This window comes from Bombus pascuorum, chromosome 5 (assembly GCF_905332965.1).
Source record: "Bombus pascuorum chromosome 5, iyBomPasc1.1, whole genome shotgun sequence".
In the NCBI taxonomy this organism is placed as follows: Eukaryota; Metazoa; Arthropoda; class Insecta; order Hymenoptera; family Apidae; genus Bombus; species Bombus pascuorum.
The window spans coordinates 11,644,583-11,663,488 of record NC_083492.1 but is presented as its reverse complement, the minus strand read 5'-3'; the positions used below and the strand labels follow the sequence as shown (position 1 = coordinate 11,663,488).

Below are 18,906 nucleotides of genomic sequence, written 5' to 3'. Positions count from 1 at the left end.
AAATTTGATGTTTCAGTTTCGTCGTTCCGCCAGTTAGTCAGCTTAGTAGAGATTGTCAGCTGTTCGATATATGAAACGTTGGTAGTATGAATCTGTACACTGCGCTGTATACATAGTCACTTGTAGGAATCGTCGACACCAAGTTCGACATCTGTTCACAAATCTTGTAGAAGCGTGCGCGTGCGTGTATTTGTATGAGCATACGTACAAAGAAAAAGAGAAACAGATAAAGAGAGGCAATAAAAATAAAGAGAGAAAAGGATATAAAAAGAAATTAAGAAAGAAGTGGATAAAGTGTTCTTACGCGGATCGTCCGTGCGATTTATGCAAAATCTCGTGCATAACGTGGATGTATTGACACAAGGATTAAAATACAGTATATCAGGACTAATGAACCTCGCAAATCAGACTACTGATCCTCAAAGTCGTGTTTTCTTTGTTAACTTCAATCAGGATTGCACGTAAGTGTCGCACCCTCGGTTGTGAAGTGAGGACGTCGTCCTTTGTTCCCTAACCTTATTGTTACTTCATTACGAATTGAAATTTGTTTTTTTTAAAAACAAAATTAAGTATATATCCTGTGTATTAATATATCTTTGTTTCATCAATTACATAAAACATTCTGTATTTTGTATATACCTGCTGACGCGTACATATCTGGATTTCTTATAGTGTTTCTATTTGTCTGCGTTATTCATCTTCGTTTACCTATTATTGATGCGTATTATTGATGTAGTAGTCATACATATCGATTGCCTTGCCTATCATTGTTATAAAATGATTATTATGATTAAAATGATTATGATCATAAAAATTTTTATATACCTAATGCCTTTTATCATTATCATGTTATTATCTTGGTTTCTCTGTCACTTTTAATTTGTCATCATTGTTTCAAGCTGCCTTGAAGAAAGAAGAATTATTTCCTTATTAATTAATCCGTTATTAATATATAATATTTTATATTTTACAATATCAATATATTTGCAATAACTATTACTATACTAATTATTACTAATTGCTAATGCAATGTAATTTAATTTGAAAACTTGTTAATGTTTCAAAGCCCTGTATCTTATTGATAATAGTTATTCTATATAAAATTCATTTCAGATCTTTGGCAGTAGGATCAAAGGCAGGCTACAAACTTTTTTCTTTAAGCTCTGTTGACCATCTTGAGAAAATATATGAAAATGGTAACAAATTTTTATACATTTAAAAATAAACATTGAAATTGTTTGTATATATTAGTCATATATACATGCATAGACAAGTATTTTATATTTTTAGAAACCTTTAATTTAGAAATTATGTTTTCTTAATATATATTCTGTTATCTTTAGTATCTTTTGCTATATCTCTTTACTAGATCATCTTTTCAATTATGTATCATTATGTAAACTACAGATACTGAAGACATATACATTGTTGAACGACTATTCAGCAGCAGTCTTGTGGCGGTAGTTAGTTTAAGATCGCCTCGTAAACTCAAAGTTTGTCACTTTAGGAAGGGCACTGAAATTTGCCATTATAGTTATTCTAATACTATTTTGGCTGTGAAATTGAATAGGGCAGTAAGTTTCATCATATTATTATAGCAATTGTGAATGTATGATAGTATGATAATAGAAACTAGTTTATTTAAATTTTAATTTTAGTTCTTTTCATTGAAATAAATATTTTGTGGATGAAATTAAGTTTGTGTATTATCTCAAATTATGTATTTTGATACATAAAGCTATGAAATAACATATGTTAAACTATTTTTGTAGAAATTAGTTTTAATCTTTTCTTTATTTAATATGAAGGAGACTTGAACATAAGAAACATGAACATTCTTGGAACAACTGATTTAAATGAGACTTCCTATATAATATCACTTATAGATAGATCAGATGTATCAAATATTTCTATAAACGAGTTTCTATTAATAAAACGATATACATCATATTATCATAATCTTTTTAAATATATAGGAATTATAAAGTAATATAAATTTACAGAGATTAGTGGTATGTCTGGAAGAATCATTATATATTCATAACATAAGAGACATGAAAGTGCTACACACAATTCGTGATACTCCACCTAATTTAGCAGGTCTGTGTACACTATCAATAAATAGTGATAATTGTTATTTAGCTTATCCAGGTTCAAACACAATTGGTGAAGTTCAAATATTTGACGCAATTAATCTTGTAAGTATTATAAAAATCTTAACAAAGATAGGGATTACACATTTAAATGTACTTTTTATTTTTAGCAAGCTAAAACTATGATTCCTGCGCATGACAGCCCATTGGCAGCACTTGCATTTAGCCCTAACGGTACCAAAGTAGCTACTGCTTCCGAAAAGGGTACTGTAATTAGAGTTTTCCATGTAAGTTTAATTATTCATATTGCATTAATTATTTGATCAGTTCCTAAATTTAGATGCATTGCTGAAGGTTCTTTATATCTCTGAAGGTTCATGATGGTACAAAACTGTTTGAATTTCGTCGTGGGGTTAAGCGATGCGTATCTATAAGCAGTCTTGCTTTTAGTGTGGACTCTATGTTTCTTTGTTGTTCAAGTAATACAGAAACAGTGCATATTTTCAAGTTGGAAGAACCAAAGGAAGCGTATGTAATTTGTCATTATTTAACTTAATGCTACCATCAAATTTTCATTTTAATGATTCAAATTTTCTTTTATTATTATCAGATTGCGGCAAACAACAGAAGAATCACAAACTTGGATGGGATACTTAACAAAGGCTGTATCTGCATCAGCTAATTATTTACCATCACAAGTAACTGATGTTTTCAATCAAGGACGTGCCTTTGCTAGCGTCCATTTGCCATTTCAAGGATTAAAAAATGTTTGTGCCATCACAGTGTAAGTTTAATTAATAAATTACGTATGTAAACATATATACTTTTTCTAAAATGTATTTTATTATACAGCGTACATAAAGTACTTAGGTTGTTGGTGGCTAGTGCTGAGGGTTATTTGTATGTTTATAATTTGGACTCAACTGAAGGTGGAGATTGTACATTGCTTAAACAACATAGGTTTGTACTCTTACAATACAATATTTCTAATTTAATTCATTTCTCATCAATAATTTTGATATTTAATTATTTTGTATTGCACATAACTTCTTATCTATCATGCAGTACAATTACATTGCTTGTATTCTATAACCTGTCTGATTTAAATATACGCATGCTATTATTTTTTAACTATTGAAAATATGTACAAATTTTTCTAATTTACCATCCATCTAGTAGTTATAATTTTTCCTAGTATTTCCTTAAAAATCATTGTATATGATTGAATCAATTATACATGATAATTTTCTCTAATAACTTAAATTTTTCAAACTTTTCCTGAGTTTAACAAAATATATACTTATATATTTTTTTAAATAATTCAGTGTATTTACATGAAAATTAAATTTCTATAAATTGTTTTAAATTGATTATTTAAAATTCTTTTATAGCATAAAATATATCTATATTTAATTTATTTTATAAGATTAGAATAACAATTCCTAAAATAAGTAAAGATATACTAAATAAATCAATCCGTTGTGCCAAAAAACCTTATTGTAATAGACATAAAGTTATTACATTACGATGTACAATAAAATATTATTATTATTATATCATAAAATATCATTTAAATTTTCTAGTCATGTAAATAATGAGATATAAATGATAAATTACATTTATAGATTAGACGGTAAACGAGATGAAGTGGACTGTGCTAGTGCGTCTACAGCAGGATCTACAGAACCTCCTTCAGGAACGAATACTGCACGAATAGTACAAAATACAGGTATGACAATATCATAAGTATTTCAATATATTAAAAATAATGTAGGTTTTACGATCGAGCGTGTTGACGATAAAGATATATCATTCGTATGAAACTGACACATTAACATAACTATACTATAATATTATAAGATTCATTGAACTTTAATATTCGATTTAAATACTGATGAATTCTTATCTTAAAATCAAGAAATGCTTAAGAGTTTTTGTTTTAAAATATTTACAGATTAAGTTTGGCTTGCCTTCTCTGTTTTTAAGACAAACGTACATGTATAGATATATTATAATTGCTGTAGATGCAGTATTAACATGCACAAATTATAATTGTATATCATATTTTGTTAATGCATATGTGCATTTATTTGTATACAATATGGTTCTTATCTATATTTATGTTGTAATTAATATAACAAAATTTTATTAAAGAAACTGTATATTTAAAGAAGTGAATATTAAATTTATTATTGACAATATAGATTTTGACATATTGTAGCATTTTATATTATACAGAATGTAAAAAGTTGAAATAATTTTACCATGTACAAAAAGAATATTCAATATTTAGTTCTACTTTTACAAACTAAATACCACATTGGATATAACATATTAAAATCAAATTATATTTTTGTATATGCAGAAGTGTATATAAATGAATATTGTAAAACATGATAAATGTTTTTTTATATTCAGAATCATGACAAATTTTATTTTTTTAAATATTAAGATTAATGAACAATACAATATGACTCACAACTAATGGGAAATTATGAAGAAATCCATTTTATAATACTTTAATGAGTTATTAATGAAGATTATATTTTATTAATATTTATTATTACTTAACGCAATTTACTAAAATACATACATTAAGATTAATGTTCTTAATAATAGATATGCATAGTGTATATTTGTGCATAGGGTACATATTAATATAAGTTTGTAAAGTAATTATCATTATCATAGAATTGGAAATACTTATTTTATTAAAGTTATTTTTACATCAGATACAAATTAAAAATAAATAAGTGTTTAATGTACATAAATACATTCTTTTTCAAAATAAATACAATAAAGAGCATAACTAAATTAATAACAAAATTGTTTATAAACAATCATTATTTAACATAAAATTACAATATATATATATTGTATATATATTGTAATTTTAGTAAAATTATACCATTTTGATTAGTATACTACAAAGACATAACTTTAATTGTTTCATATTTTTCACTTTATCGAATAATAAAGTAAATGTATGAAAACTCAGTTTTGTATTGAATAATATGCTTTTAAATTTGTAAGAGCATAATATTTTTGATAGTGTGGAAAGAGTCTGTATATATACATATATTTTTATATTGATCATTCAGTTCTATACTTATTAAGTTTTACTACATAAATTTAAAAATAATGATAAAATATATGAATTAGCTTTGTTAAATAACTTTCTTTTTATTACAAATTTGCGATAAAGTTAAATTTTGTATTGTTTCCTAGAGAATAATACTAAAAACAGTAACAAATGTTAAATATTAACAAATTATTCATCTGTTTGGTTATATTAATCTGGACGATTGTAATTTACATAATATAAATTACATTATGTTTACATATGTTTTTGGAGGAAATATTTATGAGTGTTTAATTAATTCAATAAGTTTTGTTTTGAAATGTCGCCATATATATATATATATAGACATACATATCAGAGATACACCAGATTAAAGATATTCTTAATTTTCAAGTTAAAATGAAAGTGATATATTAAAAATATATGATGCATGCACATATACAATTAAATAATTGTTTAGTGTCTTAAAATTTTAGATTATCTTGCTATAGAGACAAATGTATTTTTATAATGCTTTGTTTGCAAATAAAATTTTAAGTCTTCATTATTAATAAAAGTAATATATTAATTTATCGTAGTGAACTGAAATTACACTAACTTTTGTGTATACAAAATTAATTATATATTGCTCAATGTAAAACTGAGCTTTTCAATTCATGTTATTTATTTATAGATGTATATAGGACAAAAGTTTGAAATATTAAAAAATACAGTTTTAACAATTAAGATTTAAACAATTATAGAGAATAATGTATTCTTAAAAATTGTTGTTATTAGTTTAATTATGCTTCCTTACTGTATGTAATTTAGTTAGTTCTAGGACGTTGTTTTAGGTATTTTGAATTATGACATATGATAATCGTTAAAATATTATTAAGAAATATATCTATCAAATGATTAATTACAATTTTAGAAATATTTAGAACAATATGTCCTAACTCCTTTCAAATAAGATACTCATACAATGCTTTTAGAAAAAATGATGTTATTAATTGCGTAGTAAAATTAAATTATTCTTTTGTTTTATTATTTATTATAAATACTACTTATCTAATCCCTTGTGCTGACACTATTTATCATTTTTTATTATTTACTTTATATTTTCTCTTTCCTTGCTTCTAACCCCTCTTAAGTAAATAAGTAACTTCTTTAGGGGCTAAAGGGGGGCCCCAACAATTGACTTTACTTGATGTAATTTTTTTCTTTTTATTATCCACTGAAGCCTGCATAAATAGCTACGCGGGTGTGTTGCGCGGCCGCTCGCCAGACTCCATGTCAGGTACTGGTATATTCTCTATTCTGTCCCTTGCTTTTTTTTCACTCTCATTCTCCATATACATTCTACTTAAAAATTCTTTTACTGTGGTTTTTCTGCTATAATTAATACTTTATCCTACATATTTTTTTGTATATGCAGTGAGTAAAAGAATGAGAGTAACATTAAGTAATTCTTACATGGTTTGGGTGCTATATATTTTAAATGTATATTTACTAAAATTTAATAATCATAGTTTAAATATACTTATAACAACAAACATAATATTACGTTATTAAAGAGCAACTACATACAAGCAATAATTAATATGCACTTGGGTATGTATAAAATACTAAATTTTATTTTTGTGTAACTAAAACAAAATGAAAATCTGCATATCCGAATTTCATGTTTACTATTATAATTTAATTTGATAATAAACTTTTCTTGATTATTAAAATACTTTGAATCATAATAATATAGACAAGATGTTTAAACATTCGAAATTAATAATCAAGAAAAAATAAATTTGCAGGTAATTACTTTATATTATAAGAAAGTAAAATACGCATTAAGATATTTTAAACATATGAACGTATATTATTTTTAAAATATACAAGATGTCCCATTCAACTCTACCACCCTTAATTACTTTCTTATTTGTTGTGAAACAAATAAATGTTTAGAGAGGAACATTATTGTATTTCAGAATGGAAATTAGGCTCTGAGAGTGAAAATCATCTCAAGTCATATTTTACTAATAGTAACGTTTTTCTTTTTTAAGCAAAATGACTTATTCTTTTGTTTATCAGTTTAGATCAAAATGCATCACATACCATGATCTTGAAATAACCTGGGCAGAAAATTTTCTAAGTAGATAATTGAGATGGAAGCTCAAATGAATTACAGAAACAAAATGAACAGTTTAATCGCATTCTTTATTATTTTAATGTGCTAAAGTGCATGATCAAAGATATAGTACATAGCAATTTTCAAGGTTCTGAAGTGAAAGTGTGTATTTCTAACATCATATGTGCAAGCATATCTTTGGATACAGTAAAAAGAGCTGGGCCTGCAATAGTTCTACATCTAAATAAATGTATTGAGTTTGAAAAAGAATACATAATATGACTAAAATGCTTATATTTTGCGTCTGCAATTCATTATTCATGAGCTTTTACCTCAATTGTTTAGGTAGGAAATCTTCAGGTTATTTGAAGGTCATAGTATGGGATATGCTTGGGTGCATTTTGATCTCACTTTTTTAATGCTAAACAAAAAACAAGTTCTTTCTTAAACAAAAACATTATTAGTAAAATCTCAGAAGATGTGATTTGCTCGATGATTTTCATTCTCATAGCCTGATTTCTCTTCTAAAATACAATAATTTTCTGTTGAAACATTTTTTTGTACGATGACAAATAAGAGAATAATTAAGGTGGAGTTAGGTGAGGCATCCTGTATATAAGCTATATTTCAATGAATGAAATGAGTATTTATATATAAGTTAAATTTTATTTTATTAGAAATAAAATTATTAATTAAATTTCTAATTATATTTGTATCACAATATTAGGAAATAATATAAATAAGTAAAATAATAATTTTGAAGAACAGATAAATTTCTCTGATTTATTGTGAAAGATATTTCTTGTAAATTAATGTTAATGAGTCTTTTAATTATTAACATTCATTAACAAATGTTGCAACTACATTTCGAAAAAATAATAAAAACAATGATAATTGAAATATTTTTCCGTTATATTTAGTTTTGTGTTGATAAATATTGAAAATTTTTTAATGAAATCTGATATGAAAAATATATCATGTATCATTGAATTCCAATTTCATACATCTTTATCGTTACATCCGCTTAAAATGGTTATTAATTTGAATATTTATGATCGAAATAAATAAATGGATTTTTATAGAGTCAGAAAAGTATCACGAGATGATAGCAGCAACTGAGAGTCCACCAGGCTTTTCGGGTTCCTTCCGTTTGAAAGATGATACTGAATTTCCACCTGTTACGCAAAGGACGGATTGAGTGTAATAATTGAGGCATATCAAAAATTATGAGGATGAATTATATCTCACAGTGATTGAAATTAGAACACTGAATACAGGTCAACTATGAATCTATAATCATAGCTAATGTTGCAAATTCAGGAAAGCAACAAATTCTTTTTTAATGAAAATATTATAAAGAAACAGTGATGAATTTGTATAAGTTATATAAATACTAAAGCTATCATATACCTAGATATTCATATCGTATCAAAAGTTAATAACTTGAAAGAATTCTTATGATACTTTTAGTTTCAGTTTTTCAAGTCAGTATTTTGTATTAGAATTCTATTATCATCAAAGAGCATGCAGTTGATTTTAGAAAGTTTAGTAATTTAATGATGGTTACTGCAATGCTTAAAAGAAAATACATTGAAAAAATTCAAGGTGTAATATGCTTGAAAATATTTAGCAAAAATGTTTAACATAAACTTATGTGAAACAGTATGTAGACATTTAAGTATTTTTACTATGAATTATTAAAACAATGTTTATAACAAGATACTACATACATTAGACATGCAAAAAACATTTTTTTCAGTACATAATATTCTTATTGAATGTTTTGTACTTATTTTTATTGAATTACTGTATTTTGTAATTATATATTGTCATATTCTGTGTGTTCAGTGATTAATAAAACAACCTCTTATTCTTTTAAGAAATATTATAAATTGACGTTTTGGGAAAAGTATAATACTTACATGTTTTTAACAAGCTTGTCCATGAATATTTTTCAAAAATGGAATATTCTGAAAATACTTGTGATAACATATTTCATGTTTTCTTTATATATGAAATACTTCATATAATGTAAATGTGAAAAATAGATTTATATAAACAGTTATATATAAAATGAAATGAATTTCATTATATTTGAATTTTTATTCAAGTTAAAATTATTTTGAACATAAAATATTTACAATGCGTATGAAGACATCTTTTAGGAAATAATATAATTAAATATCATTTATTAAACCAAGACATTGAAAAAATTTTATCTTCTTTTCAATTATTGTACTTTATTCAGTGTATAATAATGCAATTGTTATATATTTAGTATGTTTTCAATAGTCTCATTTATCAAAAAATTGAATGGATTCCATTATTTTTCATGTTTTTCTTAAAGTAAAATATCTAGTTGAAAATATTTTATCAGTTTGTTTAAATATTTTTCTATATATAGTATCAATCAATTTTTAAATTTATTATAACCTTATATGTATTATGCATAATGAAAGATTGTGGCATTTCTGAAGGTATATTATAAATTCCAAGTAGTTTTCCTATATTGTGTTAGTTTTATGACGTTTTTTTTTTGTTATATTATCAGTTCCACTTATATATTTCTGCACTTTGCTTGCTCTCTTTATATTTATTCTAAACTTAATATTTGTCTTTACTTTTGAATGTTTAAAATAATAGAACAAAGCAAAATTCAGGATATTATATTTACATATTTGTAATTAAAAATTTTTATATGACACAGATCTTGTGTTGTCTGTTATCCTTGTTATTTCATTTATTTTCGGTATGAACTGTTTTAATTCATTTGATACATTCACATATCAAGTCTAAAACAATATTATATACTGTCTATGACTTTACATGTTTGTTTATAATTTTGAAAATACATAAGCAATAAAATTTTGTTCTCATTTTATAATATATGCTTTAATCTAAGGATGAAGACAACATAGTTATTTAAAACAATAATATTATTTTAAAAAATAGGTAATAATCTATGTAATTATTAATTCAAATACTGTAGACCCATAATGTCTTTCGGTGCTTTTGTATGAACGTAATGTCTTGTTTAGTAAATAATTTAACTTTTATAAAAATAAGTAATGTTAAAAACAAGTGTACATACGCATATATAATAAATTTTTAAGTACTGACATTGCATATAAAACTTCTTACGAATATATGTAATTATAATGATGCATTGCTTTTAATTATGAAAACATTCAATCTTTCTAAATTTTGTGCGTTATAAAACAATTATATTATTAAACATAATAATAAACTTTTATACAATAAACTATTATTCTATTATAATATTCTTTATTCATTTTACATAATGTATTTAATGCAACTTTAATGTTTTGTAAAGATGTACTGCTATGATTCCATTAGAAATATTAAGAGGTTGGGAAATTTTACAACAATAATATGTAGATATATACTTTTAGAGAATGAAAATAAAAAATGTTAAATCAAATAAAAAAGTATGTAAAGTGTGAATTAATCTAACTTGCAAATATCTAATGTAATGTAAGATATAATAATATACTATTTAAAAAGTGGTTTAATTTTTGCTTTTCTTCTTTTCAATGTGCATACAAATATTTTAATAAATATTCATAAAAAATGTGTATCCACAAATTTAAGTTAATTAGAGTTTAAAATGTAGCATTTTGTAATAACTTGTAATAAAATTTGTAAGTGCTGCATAAATAAATAATAAATAATTTGAACTATCAATAGTTTCAGAATTATATATGTAAAAATAAACAATGCACTTGCAAATACGTAATGTAAAGGTAAGTAATGTATATCAGAAAATTTTAATTGCTTAATTAAAGAACTTCAACTTCTATAAAGTTATGAGAACTATGATAAAAATGAATGAATGAATATACACACACATATATACATACATACATACATACATACATATATATATATATATATATATATATATATTCATGAATATATGAATAATGAAGTTAACACTTTATTCTAAAATGAAAGGTTTTAAGAGATTCTTTGGTAATTTGTAAATAAATTTACTACTACAAGCAGACTGTAAATTCACCAATACACATCACCAGTTCCAACAATTTCACTGACATTGCTTAAACTCTCACATTACTGTAATCTCAGAGTGTGAACAATGAAATGTAATTAAATACAGCGACAACGTAGCAAAAGAGTCTATCTCTAAGTCAAGTTGAAAAAATATATAACACTGTTATAGAATCAGAATTATGTTTTTATGTGAATAACCCAAATATAAAATTACATAGAAAAACTTATGAACAACGGAAAATTCGTATATTTCTATGCAATATATATACAAAATAACGTATGAGATTAGGGTAGTTTATATACGTATAAAGTAATAATCAACGAATTATATTTCATTTTATTTATACATATAAAATGAAATTAAATTTATATTATCTTAGTAGTACAATATAATTTTCGCAATTTTATATTTTTTCTTGTGTAATTTGGATATAAAAAAATGTTCTTTTATTACACTTATATCGTTAGTTTAGCTTAATTAAAATTTACCCTAATTACATACGTAAAATTGCATATACTAACGCAGAATAATTGGTATTGAATCAGATTCATGTATTTTTGTATTATCAATTTCTTAGAATTACTTTTCTGTAAAATTTGTGTTTATAAACACAAAGTATTTTCTGCAGAATAGACAGGCCCTTTTGTCGCATGCTCACTGTAATGAGGTACACAGACATGAGGACTTAGCTGTAAAGATCATCATCTCCATCATCTTGGAAGGTTTGGTCACCCTGTGTTGTATCTTGAGTACCGCTTGCTCCGCTTTGCGGAAATCTACAAATATTTAAAATTTATTTTAGAGCAAATACAATTTAATATATTAGATAGAATATGTAATTATAGGCATACGCTTTATCATTGTTTTCATACATTAATTTAAAAAATATTTAAACGATTTATGTATCTTACCTAAAATTACTTCCAAATCCACGAGACTGTTGAAGCGTCTGCGCAAACATTTCATATTTTCTAATATCGTTATCAGATACAGAACGTCGTGCAAATCTCATTGCTTCTTCGAAATGAGCTCTAGTTATCTCTGGTACAGGATCATCTTCATCCATCTATAATATCATATATAAAATTATCAATAACAAGTATGGAACTGATTAAAATATATAATAATATATAATATAATAATATAAATAATATATGTCACATTAAAACATTTAGATACTCACATCCATAGATGCTGATGGATTACTAGCACGTTCTTTTTCTCTTCGAATCTCAGTTTCGATGCTTTGTCTAATAGCAAGTTTGCATGCACGCTGACAAATTTCTGTTATATCAGCACCCGAAAAACCATGTGTTACTTTAGCTATGTAGCTCAAATCTACATCCTATAAGACAAATATTAATGATGTGATTAGGCAACTAGGGCGTATTGAGGCAAAATGTAGAATATTACTAGAGATACAAATTTATTTAATTTTCCTTACCTTCGCTACAGGTGATTTTCGAAGGTTAGCTCTAAAAATCGCTTCTCGAGACTTTTCATCTGGTAATGGAATATAAATCAGCTGATCTAATCTGCCAGGTCGTAGAATAGCGGGATCAATAATATCAGGACGATTAGTAGCTCCTATGATAAATACATTTTTCTTTGCACCCATACCATCCATTTCTGTCAAAATTTGATTTATCACGCGGTCTGCTGCTCCACCAGCATCCCCCAGTGTACCACCACGCGATTTGGCGATAGAATCGAGTTCATCAAAGAATAATACACAAGGAGCTGCGGCTCTTGCCTATAAATATGATTATAATAAATAAAATAATTGTGTTTTATGTTTTTGAATTTAAATTACTTACTTTATCAAAAACATCTCTGACATTCGCCTCAGATTCACCAAACCACATTGTTAATAATTCTGGACCCTTTACAGAAATAAAATTTGCTTGACATTCATTAGCTATTGCTTTAGCCAATAATGTTTTACCACAACCAGGGGGTCCATAAAATAATACACCTCTGGATGGTTGCATACCAAATTTTAAGAATTTATCAGGATGTTCAACTGGATACTAGATGACAAAGAAAACATAATTATTTTAATCTCATAATTTTATGGTATAACTATAATATTTATTTAGTATTTAGTCTAATTTAGTATTTACAGTAGTTTAATTAACAATTTTCTTACCTGTACCAATTCCTGTAATTCCATTTTAACATTTTGTAAACCTCCAATATCATCCCATGTCACAGTTGGAACTTCTACAATAGTTTCTCGCAATGCGCTTGGACTACTCTTAGTCATAGCATACTAAAGTGAAAATATAAAATTGTTTATAATATTGTAAATTATAACATTATTTATATTATACAATACGTTTATAAATTTAATTTAATTTCTCAGACACGACAATATTTACAGTATTTATGAATGTCTTTCAATTTCAATGTCATTACAGTGCAGTCGTCACTATCTGAATATCACTATTAATTTCAAATTAATTTTCGAAAACTTAACAATATCATAATTGCTAAGACTAAACTAATCATTGAAGTAAAAAAAAAAAAAAAAAAACGAATTTGGATAGCTTTATTGTTAAGATCAAATAAACAGAAGAGCTTTTCAAAACTAACGACTAAACTGCAGATCTATATACGTTTATGGGAAATTTAAAAATATAAAAATGCACATATATCTTGTATAATGTGCAAAAATAAATAAAACATCTAAAGTATAATATTTTGCACAATATTTAGTAGATAAAACAATCCTCTATTTAGGTTCCATTTTTTAAATTACATCTATGAAAATATAAATGTGCATAAATATCTACAATTTACTGATAACTATGCAGCAATAACAGGAAGTCTGGAGAAAACATATGACTGGGGAAATAGTTCTGCAAGATCCCTTTTGCATATCCTTATGCTTATAAATAAAACTAATAATAATACATAGAAAATAAGAAGATTTATAGTAAATTTCAGAATAAATTCATAGTAAACATATGTCGCATACTGATTGGATCGAAAAAGTTTAATGCATGAGGTAATTACCTTGAAATTATCCATAGTAACGGCAAGAGAAGATAAAACTTCAGCATCTATATGTTCTTCTTCCAAGTCAATGAGATCCATTTTTTCACGAATTTGTTGTAAAGCTGCCTCAGAGCATAACGAAGCCAAATCAGCTCCTACATGCCCATGTGTTTCCGCTGCAATCTAAACGATTGCATTAATTCAGTAAATGTTATTAAAATAAACAATTTAATAACTTCAAACTTAATTATATAAACCTCTTCTAATTCAACATCATCTGCAAGTTTCATGTTTTTCGTATGAATTCGTAAAATTTCTAAACGACCAGTAGCATCAGGTATTCCGATATCAATTTCTTTATCGAAACGACCAAAACGCCGCAATGCAGGATCAATGCTGTTAGGTCGATTAGTAGCAGCCATTACAATAACATGGGAACTTTGTTTCATGCCATCCATTAAAGTTAACAACTGAGACACTATACGTCTTTCTACTTCTCCATGAGTCTAGATGGAAAATAACATATAAATCATACAGTCAATTTGTAAATGTATAAAATAAAATGAATAATAAAAACCTTTTCCCTTTTTGGAGCAATGGCATCAAGTTCATCAATGAAAATTATAGCTGGTGAATTTTTTTCAGCCTCTTCAAATGCTTTTCTTAAGTTGCTTTCTGATTCTCCCGCAAGTTTACTCATAATTTCAGGACCTTTCAATATAAGAAATTGAATAACATTCTAAAATAAAAAAATATTATACTATATTTAAAGATTAACATACCATTGATAAGAAAGAAAAATGCTCCCGTTTCATTTGCAACAGCTCGAGCAATAAGGGTTTTTCCTGTGCCTGGCGGGCCATATAAAAGAATACCACGAGGTGGTTTAACACCAATAACTTTAAACAAAGATGGATGCCTTAAAGGTAATTCTACCATTTCTTTAATTTGAGCTAATTGTTTGCGAACACCACCAATATCATCGTAACCTACAGCATTTAAAGCCTCTTCTTCCTCCTACAATGTTTTTATATATTTATATTACGATATAAAGAAATAAATACTTGTTGAAAGATTATACTGAACTAACCTCCCTCTTAATAGCATCACCTTCACAATGAATAATTGTATCAGGAGCTACAATACAAAATGGTCCAGGATCTGTTTCTACTACTTTAAATTCTACAACACGCATACCACCACGTACAATAAAATTATCATCTTTATGAACAGGGCGATAAGCTTCTAAGAAGTATGGTTTTAAATATACTTCAAATAAGTTTCTATAACAAAAAAGTAAGTTACTTACATTATATTACATTATATTTTTTATATCACATATTTTCAAACATATCTGTTGTAATAAACTAATTATATACTTTTTATCATAATATTAAATTTTTAACTAAATTGATTTTTAATTATAAATTTAACTAAAATATATAAATATATAAAATAAATTTAACTAAAAATATATAAAAGTAAATGTAACTAAAAATTAATTTTTTAAATTATTTAAGGGAAATAAGTGAAAGTAAGTAGCCATATTTTGCCTAACTTTAATATATAACTTTACTTCGTTTTATAAAATTTATTGTTTTGATTAGCATGCAATGTCAAAATACTAGAATATATGCACTACTTTCAGGTTAAACTGAAAGAAGTACTGATTTGATTTCATTTGTTACTTTATATATAATTATTTTATGTATCTTAAATATTAGTTGGAAAGATGTAAAATATACCTAATGTTGTTTTGACTAGAACAATTATTACACTAGGCACATTTTGTATCTTTATATATGTGTAAAACAAAAAAACAATAATAATGAGTAAATAACAAAATAATTTTGATTATCAAAATTAAATGTCATTTAAAATTAACTCATTATTTAAAAATATGATATAGTTAAAATTAAAATTAAAATATGAAAAATATATTTTTCATTTTTCTAAAAAAGCTATTGATTACCCTGTAAGACCAGTTACTGTATCATCCATTGGTAGTACGTGAATGCGTTTTCCATATTTAACTTCTGGACATGCTTGTACAGAAACAACATCACTTAAACGTACACGCAAATTATTTCTTATAACACGGTTCATGCGAATTTTTTCATCAGGGCATGTATCGTCAGAAAGAACAATGCACACAGTTTCTTTGCGTCTTTTTCCTTTTAACAATACTGTATCTCCTCGGAAAAGTTGCAATTCATCCATTTTTGCTTGAGAAAGAGCTACTACAGAATTATCATCTGCAATAGCTTCATCCACTAATAATCTATTTGGCTTGTCCTTCTTTCGAAGAATTGCTGTCGCCAAATCTTCACTGTTATAACACAAGACATTTAATTAATTTCAACAAAGAGATATTAATCATTAAATAAAATATATATAATGCTGATAAATAAAAAGTAATTTTAATTTATGACTAAACTATTTTAGTTTTTATCTACTAATTTAATCTATTAAAGTTAATGTCTTTATGTCATTTATATAATGTCTATATAACCACTTAAGTAGTACTATGAACATAATAATCTTAATGCCTCATTTATTTTTGTTACTAACAAGCATAACTTTCTTAACTCATAATATGTTTTCTTATGACATATATTTTATTTATTACTATTTTATGATAACATATAATATATATGATATATATATTTATATATTATATATTTAATGAATTATCATTATATATGTATAATTAAGAAATTAATTTTGATATTATAATCTATTTACATTAAACTAATGTATTTTTTCATCATAAATATATAAATATATATGCATTATGATTAATGTTATTAAACTTCAAAATTCTTTTGTACTCTATAAAATTTGATAATAATAATTTAACATGTCTTTCCCTTAATTTTAATTTTTGATAAAAAATATCGGCGTTTTCAAACTTTTGTTTTTATATATAGAATAAATAATAGACATCTTACATATACAAGATATACATTAAACCTATAAAATATAATTTGTAAAATTTTTCATTTATAGTGTGAATAAGATCGTATGTGATAATCATATAAAATGTAATTAAAAAATTAATGTATTTAGCTTTTAAAACTGAACATATGATGTTTACGCAGTTTTGTGTTATAGTTATCTCTTGAAACTAAATAGAAGTAAAATTATATAGCTTTTATTTTTACTAAGAATTCTTTATAAGATTAAAAAATATCATAGTAAGAAATAAATATCAGTATCAGCAAAATTCCTTTGTCATGTTCAGTATAGTATTCGGCCATGAACAGTCGGCACACAAAAATGATAAGCGCGATTTTTGTTATTGAAGGTTGTTATCATAAGAAAAATTGCAGTTTATACTGAATGATTAATTTTTATAGAAGAAAATTTAATAGATATCATTTATTTTCATAAGAATCTATAAAAAGACGCGTTGCGTCGACATGATGACAACGTAAAATTGGAAGCATGGATACAATTTATTTGTATACTTTATGTTTTTGAACATTGAAGTATTAAAATTATACCATTACAAATATTATTTGATTAAATAGCTTTTTTTTTGTTAAATTGTCTTACCTTTTTGGTTCGCCCATTATTCTGTAGATTTCAACGCAAAAGAAAATGCACACGTAATGAGCAGAACTTGATATCGTACACGTACAAGTCAGCTACACCTATAGCCGATCCAATGAACATTCTCATTTGAACTTTCATGGCTTGCATTGGGCTCCCCTATTGTCGAATCAAAAGCTGAAGGCAAATTTACAATAGGCAAATAGATTTGCCATTTTAAAATATCTTATTGGCTACGGAGCCTTTAAACTATCGTTACTTATCGTAATTTTCAGTTCTTAATTTTGATTATTTAATTAATTATATTTTACTACAGAAATTCTAAAAAATTTTAATATACATTACTATTCAATTTCAGATACGCAAAATATATATTAGTATAAACAAATTATTGAGTACTGTTACTTTTGTCAATTTAATATGTAAAATTTTGTATTTTATAATATCCTATAAATGTTTTTCATTTTTTTCTAAATTTCTGAATATATAAGTATTACTAGATATTTATTAACTCAAAATATAATTTGAAATATTAAATGGATTGTAATATTTGTAATAAATATAGATATTCGTAAAAAAAACCTCTCTCTTTTTTAAATTTACACTGTATTCATTAGATAATCTACTAGCATGTGTCTAGTTTTAAAAGTATGTTAAGCTTTCGATGGCTTACGTCACGACATTCTCAAAGTGGAAATACGATAAATATAAGTACATACTTCTTACTTGTCAAATCGGTCTATAATGGCTGGAATTAAAGGTTATTCGGCATATACATTTAATTGCATAAATACATAAGTTTTTATTATAAAATTAAAAAATATGATATTGCCGATGGAAGTTTAATGAAAAAGCTGAATTAAAGATGATACGTCTAAACATAACCTCACTACTCTTATTGTCATTGCTGTCAAATTTCTATATGTAACTAACGCATGTTTATTAATTTATTTTATAAACATATATATATTATATACTATTTTATTTTTATATAGTACAAATTTACTGTATTTCATTTTACTAACTTTTCTTACTATAA

The 18,906-nt window shown here is 25.3% G+C and overlaps 2 protein-coding genes across 4 annotated transcripts; one reads left to right on the top strand and one right to left on the bottom strand.

The window, feature by feature from the left end:
• Positions 1-37: 37 nt before the first annotated feature.
• On the top strand, positions 38-10,441 carry LOC132907014 (WD repeat domain phosphoinositide-interacting protein 2). Of its 3 annotated transcripts, XM_060959726.1 has the most exons (11): positions 38-461; positions 1,114-1,196; positions 1,408-1,574; positions 2,004-2,198; positions 2,264-2,380; positions 2,467-2,621; positions 2,704-2,877; positions 2,946-3,053; positions 3,719-3,822; positions 6,398-6,454; positions 8,362-10,441. In XM_060959726.1, exons 1-11 carry the CDS (start codon positions 325-327, stop codon positions 8,475-8,477), a joined length of 1,413 nt encoding a protein of 470 aa, XP_060815709.1. In that variant the 5' UTR covers positions 38-324; the 3' UTR covers positions 8,478-10,441. The 3 variants fall into 3 exon arrangements, with proteins under 3 accessions (XP_060815709.1, XP_060815711.1, XP_060815710.1); XM_060959728.1 differs by lacking the exons at positions 6,398-6,454; positions 8,362-10,441 and adding an exon at positions 4,048-4,321 and having other exon boundaries at positions 39-461; XM_060959727.1 differs by lacking the exon at positions 6,398-6,454 and having other exon boundaries at positions 40-461.
• Positions 10,442-11,848: 1,407 nt separating this feature from the next.
• LOC132907012 (transitional endoplasmic reticulum ATPase TER94) lies at positions 11,849-18,014 on the bottom strand. The gene is made up of 13 exons (XM_060959723.1): positions 17,871-18,014; positions 16,285-16,641; positions 15,403-15,595; positions 15,095-15,329; positions 14,890-15,023; positions 14,570-14,818; positions 14,331-14,495; positions 13,462-13,584; positions 13,130-13,342; positions 12,757-13,065; positions 12,496-12,657; positions 12,224-12,378; positions 11,849-12,088 (listed from the first exon to the last, which is right to left on the bottom strand). Exons 1-13 carry the CDS (start codon positions 17,885-17,887, stop codon positions 11,998-12,000), a joined length of 2,403 nt encoding a protein of 800 aa, XP_060815706.1. The 5' UTR covers positions 17,888-18,014; the 3' UTR covers positions 11,849-11,997.
• Positions 18,015-18,906: the final 892 nt, after the last annotated feature.